Source organism: Neophocaena asiaeorientalis, unplaced genomic scaffold, assembly GCF_003031525.2.
Source record: "Neophocaena asiaeorientalis asiaeorientalis breed wild unplaced genomic scaffold, Neophocaena_asiaeorientalis_V1.1 scaffold128, whole genome shotgun sequence".
NCBI lineage: Eukaryota > Metazoa > Chordata > Mammalia > Artiodactyla > Phocoenidae > Neophocaena > Neophocaena asiaeorientalis.
The window spans coordinates 544011-553848 of record NW_020175827.1 but is presented as its reverse complement, the minus strand read 5'-3'; the positions used below and the strand labels follow the sequence as shown (position 1 = coordinate 553848).

Below are 9838 nucleotides of genomic sequence, written 5' to 3'. Positions count from 1 at the left end.
AAATACTACTCAGCCATGGATGGACCTTGAGATTATCATACTAAATGAAGTCAGAAAGACGAATACCACACAGTATCACTTCTATGTGGAATCTAAAATATGACACAAATGAACTTATCTACAAAATAGAAACAGACTCATAGACATAGAGAACACACTTGTGGTTGCCAAGGGGGAGGTGGGTGGGGGAAGAATGGATTGGGATTTTGGGATTAGCAGATGTAAACTATTATATATAGAATGGATAAACAACAAGGTCCTACTGTATAGCACATGGAACTATATTCAATATCCTGTGATAAACCATAATGGAAAAGAATATGGAAAAGAATGTATATATGTATAACTGAATTACTTTGCTATACAGCAGAAATTAACACAACACTGTAAATCAACTATACTTCAATAAAATAAATTAAAAATAAAAAAAAGAAGTACTTATACTTTGACTAAGATAATGGTTTAGGTTTTTAAAGGTTGAATTCCCAAGAGACCAAATATTTCAGTACCTACCACCTGAGAATAATCCCCATCCCTCCTCAAATAGCAAAAACCCTTCCTTTCAAGGTTCAGACCTCAACCTAATCTCAGGCTCTATATATAATAATTATTATATCCAAGAGCCTGTCAGAAAACTAGTACAAGAACATGAAGCTCACCTCGTTGGAAGACAATGGCTGGGTGAAGGGGGCACTAGAGGAAGTGGTAATCTCACTCATCCGGAGCATGGTCCGCACGATCTCGCTGCTTGTCTGGGTTTGAAAAGTGAACTGGAAATCAGAATTCACTCTGCTGTGCTGGCTCTGGCTATATGCCAATGGCCACATCTGCAAATAAGTGAATATTCCTGATAGCCACTGTCCCACCCACTTAGATATCACCTGGTCCATCCTGTTGGCAACTGCACTGACAATGCCTTGGTCACGGAAGTGCTGGTGGAATCTGTCAAGGTTGGCCTGCCAATAAATCCCATCATCTGGAATGGGCTGAGGAGGAGAAAAAGATGAGAGAGAAACATTTAGATACAAGGAAGCATTTTCTAGTGAGAAGCTTGGATTTAACTGTTCACCGTTTCTTTTCCTATATAGTAGCAACTAAATTGGTTGGAGGAAAAAACCATTCAACCATGTGGATTTAGTGCCTCCACAATGACAAATTCACAACCCCCAACTTCAAACAGATTTTCTTTGCTTACCTCGAATCTTTGTCTATTTTAACTCTTTTCCAGTATTCTCAAATCTCCCATTTGCCCCTCCCTTCTCTCTCAGCAGATGACCTTGCTTCTTATTTCAGAGAGCAAATAGAAGCCATTAGGCCAGAACTCTTCACTGTGGTGCACACATCCCCACCACATTTCTTTATTTAAAAAAAAATTTGAGCTTCTCAAAGAGTTGGTCATCCCAGCTGTATCCCCATCCACAGATTTACTCAACCTATTTCCACCGTTACACTGAAATGCCAAAGTTCCTGAGGAACCTGTTGCTAAGTTCAAAGAATACTGTCCAGTTCCAATCTTATTTGATCTTTCTAAAGCATATGACATGGTTGGACATTTTCTCCTTAACTCTATGTGGCCCCTTAGACTTTATGACACCATTCTTTCTTGGTGCTCCTTCTAACCACTCTGGCTACCCTTCCTCAGCCCCCACAGATTCCTTTTCCAGATCCCATCTATAAATACTGGTGTTCCCCAGGGTTCTGTCCACAGCCCTCTTTTCTTTTCACTCTACATATTCTACTTAGGTGATTTAATCTGCTCTCAAGGTTTCAACTGTTCCAAGTCTATTACTTAATTCTAGAACTCTCTATTAAGTTCCAGGTGCATAGACTCAACTGCCTACTTCCATCTGTGACTTAAAACTTTCAAGTTTTCAGCTAACTACACTACAACCAACCCAGTTTCTTAAGCTAGAGACTTGAATACCATCCCTAACCCCTTGCTCTCCCTCATCTACTATCCAATTACCCAGTTCTATCTATTCTTTTTTTTTAAATTTATTTTATTTATTTATTTTTGGCTGTGTGGGGTCTTTGTTGCTGCAAGTGGGCTTTCTCTAGCTGCGGTGAGTGGGGGCTACTCTTTGTTGCAGTGTGCGGGCTTCTCATTGCGGTGGCTTCTCTCGTTGCAGAGCACGGGCTCTAAGCGCGTGGGCTTCAGTAGTTGTGGCTCGCAGGCTCTAGAGTGCAGGCTCAGTAGTTGTGGTGCATGGGCTTATTTGCTCCGTGGCATGTGGGATCTTCCAGGACCAGGGCTTGAACCCATGTCCCCTGCATTGGCAGGCGTGAGGAACCTGTTGCTAAGTTCAAAGAATACTGTCCAGTTCCAATCTTATTTGATCTTTCTAAAGCATATGACATGGTTGGACATTTTCTCCTTAACTCTATGTGGCCCCTTAGACTTTATGACACCATTCTTTCTTGGTGCTCCTTCTAACCACTCTGGCTACCCTTCCTCAGCCCCCACAGATTCCTTTTCCAGATCCCATCTATAAATACTGGTGTTCCCCAGGGTTCTGTCCACAGCCCTCTTTTCTTTTCACTCTACATATTCTACTTAGGTGATTTAATCTGCTCTCAAGGTTTCAACTGTTCCAAGTCTATTACTTAATTCTAGAACTCTCTATTAAGTTCCAGGTGCATAGACTCAACTGCCTACTTCCATCTGTGACTTAAAACTTTCAAGTTTTCAGCTAACTACACTACAACCAACCCAGTTTCTTAAGCTAGAGACTTGAATACCATCCCTAACCCCTTGCTCTCCCTCATCTACTATCCAATTACCCAGTTCTATCTATTCTTTTTTTTTAAATTTATTTTATTTATTTATTTTTGGCTGTGTGGGGTCTTTGTTGCTGCAAGTGGGCTTTCTCTAGCTGCGGTGAGTGGGGGCTACTCTTTGTTGCAGTGTGCGGGCTTCTCATTGCGGTGGCTTCTCTCGTTGCAGAGCACGGGCTCTAAGCGCGTGGGCTTCAGTAGTTGTGGCTCGCAGGCTCTAGAGTGCAGGCTCAGTAGTTGTGGTGCATGGGCTTATTTGCTCCGTGGCATGTGGGATCTTCCAGGACCAGGGCTTGAACCCATGTCCCCTGCATTGGCAGGCGGATTCTTAACCACTGCGCCACCAGGGAAGCCCCCTATCTATTCTTTATATTAATCAGAAGTCTACTTTTCTTTATCCTGACTGTCATTACCTTACTTCAGGCTCTACTCTTGACTCACCTGGTTACTACAGTAGCCTCCTAACTGGTTTTCATTTTTCTTTTTCATATAGTGGACACTATAAAAAAGGGCAACTGGGTTTTCTGCATTTAATCTTGTTCCTTTTGCATCGTTCTCCCCATTTCTCATAGAGCAGTGCTTCTTTTTACCTTTTGGGCTCACAGTTCCCCTGAAGAAAGCTATGGAGTGCTCTATAGAAAAATGCACATAGTACAGGTGGACTCTCTGAAACGCATCCATGGAGTTGTACAAGTTATAAACCACTGTACTATAGTAATATTTCTAAAATGTAAATCTAGCCACTTCATTCACCTGCCTAAAATTCATCAATGGCTCCCCATTGTCTTCAGGTTGAAGTCCAAACTTCTTAGTTAGTCAATCAAGAAATATTTATTGATGTCTTGCGAGTATTCCAGGTGCCAGGGACAAGACACTGTCCTTGAAGAGTTTATAGACTATTGGGAGTACAGAGACAAACACTTGTACAAATAATAAGTAATTTCAGCTACTTATAAATGCTGTGAAGATGAAATGCGAAAATGTGGTAGAGACTGGAGTAGAGGGTGGGCAATGGTGCTTGAGCTCTAAGAAAGTAGCATTTGAGCTGAGATCGGAATGATGAAAAAGAGGCAACTACATGAAGATCTGAGGGAAAAGTATTTGAAGCAGAAGAAATCCTAAGGGCAAAAGCCTGAAGACTAGAAAGAGTATGATACATTTGAAGGACGGAAAAAATGATAGAAGCTGGAACATAATGAATGACAGAGTAGGAAGAGCTGAGGTTGGAGAGCCTTGTCTCCAGCAGATCATGTAAAGACCCAGCTCGGGCTTCCTTGGTGGTGCAGTGGTTGAGAATCTGCCTGCCAATGCAGGGGACACGGGTTCGAGCCCTGGTCCGGGAAAATCCTACATGCCATGGAGCAACTAAGCCCGCGCACCACTGCTACTGAGCCTGCGCGTCTGGAGCCGGTGCTCCGCAACAAGAGAAGGCCGCAACAGTGAGAGGCCTGCGCACCGCGATGAAGGGTGGCCCCCGCTCAACGCAACTAGAGAAAGCCCTCGCACAGAAACGAAGACCCAACACGGCCAAAAATAAATAAATAAATTCATTAAAAAAAAAAAAAAAAAGACCCAGCTCATGTAAGGCTTCATAATCCACAGTAAAGAACTGGATTTCTTCTAAGAGTAATGGGAAGCTATTAAAGGAGTCAAAAATCAGTGATGTGTTGGGATTTTTTAAAAAGAACAATTTAGAAAGTCATTTTGGCTCTTAAGTAGGTATGAAAGCAGGTAGGGAGACCACTTAGGAGAGTGTTGGCAAAGTCTTGACTACAGTGATAATGGTTTGGACTAGGGTGATGGCAGTGGAAACGATAAGAAATAGTTGGATTTCAATTATTTTTAGAAATTGGATTGACAGGTTTTACTGTGAGATCAGATGGCTCCTAGGACTTTGGACTAAGCAAATGGTGTCCTGGGTGGTTGGCCTTGGTGGTGTCCCTAACTAAGATGAGGAAAGCTTAGGAGGGAGTAGATATCTGGGAGCAGGAAATCAATTACTCTGTTTTAGCCATACTACTTTTGAGATGCTTATCAGATGTTTTTACAGGGATGCTGAGAAGGCATTTGAATATAACAGCTCAGGTCTATACGTATCTTTCTAAACTCATTTATCACCACTCATCCCCATGGGTCTCTATGGTCCAGCCATACTGACCAATTTAAACTTTTTCTAGGCGCTTTTTCTGCCTAATCTATTACCTCTGTCCAATGACTGAAGTAAGTTAAGCCTCAGAAGGGACACAGCAACAGAGTTCACTCTTTGTTAGTCTATCCCTGGCCAATATTTAATGAAGTTCATAATCCTACTACTTCTCGATCCAAGAACGTTTAAGCTCTTTTGGGGCTTGTCATCTTAGTGCTCTTTCTGGCTTGCCTCAGGGTGAGGACTCCTAACCAAGAAGCCTCATTACCTCTTTGTTATCTGTGGTATGTTTTGGTCTCTTGGCCTTGGGCTCCCCAGTTGCATCTTCGTCAGATGATCTCCTCCTTTTACCTTTCCCTGCCAAACAAAACAGTTACACAGTTAGGCTACATCTCATATGATAACAGGAAATGACCGAAGGTGAAAGCAGGTGTCTCTATCCCAAAGACATCTGTAGCTACCTCTAGGTTAGAGATGTTGAGGAGACTAAGGAACTACAAGAAATTCAAGTTAATGATGAAGTCATCTGAAACTCAACAAGTTCAAAAAGAAATTCATAGTCTTTCTCCCTCAAACTGCTCCTGCTCCAATGCTTCCTTTCACAGTGAACGGTACCATCATCCTCCCACATACTCAAGCCAGACACACAGATGTCATTCTTGATTTCTGTCTTCCTCACCCTTCCTATGTCTAATTTTTCACTGGTTTGTGAAAAATTGCCCCATCCTTTCTACAGACAGAAACATATTTAAAAAATGCAAATTAGATCATGTTACTTCCTTTAAAATCCTTTAGTAGTTTTCCTTTGCTCTTAGGATAAAGAACAGGTGCTTTACGAGGTCTTGCATGATCTAGCCCCTACCTGTCTGTCTAACCTTAACTTATGGCTCTCTTTCCTTTCCTCACTGTACTTTAACTATACTGATCTTCTTTTACTTTCTCAAATTCCTATTTTTTTCCTCACTACATACTATTCCTTTTGCCAAAAATGCTTATCCTCTGTACCCCTTCATACCTTACTTCACTGGTTGGCTCCTACTTCTGCTTCAAATCTTAGTTCAAATGCCACTTTCTCCAAGAAGCATGTGCCCAAGTCCCCAGGTAAATCTGGTCCCCTGTTATATATTTTCATAACATCCCATATTTTACCTTCATAGTACTTATCGCAGTTTGTTAGTTATATATCCATCAGGCTATTTGATTAATGTAAGCCTCCTATACTAGACTTAAGCCCCATACGGGCAGGGACCATAATGTTTTTTTCATCTCTTTATACCACAGTATCTGGCATAGAGTAAATCCTTGGTAACTGCTTAATTGATTGAGTCATTCATTTAACAATCATTAAGGAAGAATCTACAATTAGGTCAAATCACAGATCTAGGGGCCAAAATTCCTTACCTATCAAGCTCAGTTTAGGAACCAGGTACATATCCTTTTCACTGATGACAAGAGTGGGGGCAGGTGGCGGTGGCCCAGGGTCTGAATTCTCAGTGGCAGGCACCAAGGGGCAACGCTGCACGAAGTGTGTGTCTGCTAGTCGCACAAATGTGTTTGAGACCTCAGCATAGTCCATGGTCTTGCCATCTGTATGACAGGAGGAAAGAGGCAAGTGAGATGGCCTCAGATAGCTAAGGGTCCTCTCCTGCAGCCAGCCAATCTATGCTTTTGCGAACAGCTGTGGATACAGTACTGACCCTCCATAGTCTCTGTGAGCCGATCTGCTACTTTCTTCACGACAGCTGACATTGCCATCTTGCCATTCAACAGGAGCTCTTCAACAATCAGCTCACCAGTGTCACTGTACAGTGTTTTGGCAGTATAGATGTACCGGGGATACCTAAGCATTCGCAACACCCGGCTGCACTGGGCTTCATACTCTACCACACCACGTTTGTGCACCTGATATATCACCAGGTTATGCTGGATGAGGACACAAAGGGCTTTTTTTACCTAGAGAAAACACAGAAGAAAGAGAAGAAAAATCTGAAGATGCAGCTCATTATTGCTGGCAATTTTTGTCCAACAGTTTCCTAAACATCAGGAGATGGCTGGAATCTCTGTGTGTCTTCCCTCTCTCCATTGGAATAGCTAATAAGAAGCGAATGTCAATGGAAGAAGTCAGGAAGAGTCCTTGCTATGATGCTCATATTTCCTCTGATCTTTATCTTTCAAAGTACAATTTACTTCCCCTCTGTTATTCTTTTTTTTTTTTAAATAAATAAATAAATAAATAAAATTTTGGCTGCATTTGGGTCTTCCTGCTGCACGTGGGCATTCTCTAGTTGCGGTGAGTGGGGGCTACTCTTCGTTGTGGTGTGCGGGCTTCTCATTGTGGTGGCTTCTTTAGTTGAGGGGTGCGGGCTTTAGGCTCATGGGCTTCAGTGCTTGCGGCACGCGGGCTCAGCAGTTGTGGCTCACGGGGACTAGAGCACAGGCTCAGTAGTTGTGGCGCACAGGCTTCGTTGCTCCGCGGCATGTGGGATCTTCCCGGACCAGGGCTCGAACCCATGTCCCCAGCATCAGCAGGCAGATTCTTAACCACTGCACCACCAGGGAAGTCCCATCCCCTCTATTATTCTTATTCCTTAAACACAGTACTGAAATTAATAGACTCATGAATAAATGAAGTATGGCATATGGCAGAGGAGGAGCAAGATTTGCCTCAGAAGCCATGATGAGCTGCTTTGAGAAGCAGAACCCTGGGCACTATGTCTCATCATCTTTCCCCTCCCAAATAACACTATTCTGATCCTAGCACAGACTTTGCTTTCTTTTCCATTTTGTGGGGTGGGGAGTAACAATATTCAAAGGTAGGTTAAAGAAATTAATGAAATGGAAGCAAATTACTGTGATCCAAACATACCTGATCCAATGATGTTCCTGTGTCATGGGCAATAACTCTTAGTGGCTGGCTGCCAGTTCTGATTAGGTGGACTCCAATTTTTTCTACGATCTCTCCAAAATGCTCTTGCAGCAACAAAGAACACAGTTTAATTTCTGCTTGAGTCATTGTGCTGAGGAGTCTCAGAGCTAGGAAAAAAAGAAAAAGAGGGTATGATGGGAAGTTTTTCTTTTATGTTGGGAGTAGAGCCGCTAAGTGTAAATTCATGTACTTTCTGGAGAGCAATTTGACAGCAGATATATCAAAAGCCTTAAAATCTTTCATATCTTTGACCTAATACTTTTGTTTTGGATATTCTGTTCCGAGGGAATAATAAAAACATGTCACTTTAGAATACTGATATTCTGGAAACAATCTCATAAGTGATTATTTCAATAAATTATGGTATACTCATATAATGGAATAATATGCCAACATTCACAATAAAGTATAATATGTATTAGTGTAGAAAATTGTTCATTACAAAGCAAAATGTAGAGGAAAGTTCAATTACTGTGGAAATAGCCCCACATGTATGCATAAAAAAAAAGACTGGAAGACTATATATCAAGTTTATCTTTATGGGATCATGTGTGATTCTAGTTTTCTTTAAAGATCGGATGTAGATGGTTTTGCGATCTGTCACAGACCTCAGATTCTATACTTCATTGTTTGGAAGAATTAAGACCACTATTCACAGACTATTGGGACTGAACAGGCAATGACAACTTTGCAAAATAAACTAAGAGGTAAATGAGAGCTTCTCAACAGGGTGTTTCAAATAGGGGATGAAGTATGTTGTTGGCAGGGCAGTATTTAATTCTGAAATTTCTATTCCTTGACAAAGTATACACAAAGAGAAACAGACATAGTCCACTGTATAATCACTTCCTTATTATCACAAGTGCTATCAAACACTGGTTTGTTCACTTATTTCTCCCAATTCCTCAGAAGCCAAGACTCTGCCTTTCAGTCTCACTATCCCCATCCACAGGTCTTTGGGGAAGCATCCCCAGACCCTCTGCCATCCCCGGAAAGTATTTCCAAGGAGTCCGGCTCCTGGCTCTTCACTTCTTTACCGCAGGTTCTTGTTCCGGACTGGGTCCCTGGGTCCAGAGACAGGGCCACCTCGTTCAGACCGCATTTTCCACTAACCTCTGGGTCAATGCCACGTAACGCCACCGACTTCCCCACTGCAGCTTCGTACAGCGCCCGCTAGCCGCCCGGGCAGAGGGGGAGCCCAAGGTCCTTTCGCGCAGGAGCACGGCCACCGAGGAGGACCGGCAAAGAGGCAAAACGTGTGCCGCTCTACCCCAGCGTTTCGGTGGTTTCCGGGGACGCTCTTTCTTTCTTCTCGCTGGGAGATTGGAGGACCGGCGAGGGGCTGTTTGAGGAGCCGGCGGGCGGGCCGCGGCTGGCGGACTCTCCTTCCTGCACCTCTTTGGTGCTGGGAGGCGGGCCTCGGGGTCGCTCTTTGCGCCGCCGCCTCTGTGGGCCGGGCGAACTCACGTGACCCGCGCTGGCTCTGAAGCGGCTGGCAGCACTAAGGAAGCGGCAGCGGCGGCGGCGGCGGCAGAGGCGGCGACAGCAGCTGGGAGGTAGCGACCTGGAGAGCGACCGGCCGGCTGCCCTCTCGGACGGCCGCGGCGAAAGAGAAAAATGGCGGAGGCCTCGGCGGCCGGGGCCGGCGCGGGCGCCGCGGTTGCCGCGCACCGGTTTTTCTGCCACTTTTGCAAGGGCGAGGTCAGCCCCAAACTACCGGTAAGAGCTCTGTGTCCTCTGCGCTCGGGCATCGGCCTGGATTCCTCTCCCCGATATCCCGGAACGGCTCTTAAGCTTCCCGCCCATCCCCGACTCCCCTGACATCGGTCTCCTAAGTACTTGCTGCCTCCCAGTCGCTGGCCCCAAACCCCGGGCGTCCCGGTCCTGGCTCCGTAACTCCCGCTCGCATGCTCCACCTGCCCCTCGCTCTCTCTCCCCTCTTGACCAGCCCTCCCCCTCCATTTTTTTTTTTTTTTTTTTTTTTTTTTTTT

At 44.2% G+C, this 9838-nt stretch overlaps 2 protein-coding genes across 5 annotated transcripts in view; one reads left to right on the top strand and one right to left on the bottom strand.

Annotated features, from left to right (window-relative positions):
• Window positions 1-9460, bottom strand: part of POLR3C (RNA polymerase III subunit C) — a 17661-nt gene extending 8201 nt beyond the window's left edge. For 2 of the 4 annotated variants that reach the window (XR_003001477.1, XM_024732690.1), the window contains exons 1-6: window positions 8961-9098; window positions 7788-7954; window positions 6619-6874; window positions 6323-6508; window positions 5190-5278; window positions 660-986 (exon numbers count right to left, since the gene is read on the bottom strand). Coding sequence is in view for 3 of the 4 variants with exons in the window: in XM_024732690.1 (XP_024588458.1) it covers window positions 660-986; window positions 5190-5278; window positions 6323-6508; window positions 6619-6874; window positions 7788-7934 (1005 nt within the window). In the remaining variant the exon portion in view is untranslated. Of the gene's footprint in view, window positions 1-659; window positions 987-5189; window positions 5279-6322; window positions 6509-6618; window positions 6875-7787; window positions 7955-8960 lie in introns of all 4 variants that reach the window. The other 2 variants (XM_024732692.1, XM_024732691.1) reach the window with 2 other exon arrangements.
• The window catches only part of RNF115 (ring finger protein 115), a 60701-nt gene continuing 60299 nt past the window's right edge, over window positions 9437-9838 (top strand). The window contains exon 1 of the mRNA XM_024732697.1: window positions 9437-9566. Coding sequence (XP_024588465.1) covers window positions 9465-9566 — 102 coding nt within the window. The 5' untranslated portion in view covers window positions 9437-9464. The remainder of the gene's footprint in view (window positions 9567-9838) is intronic.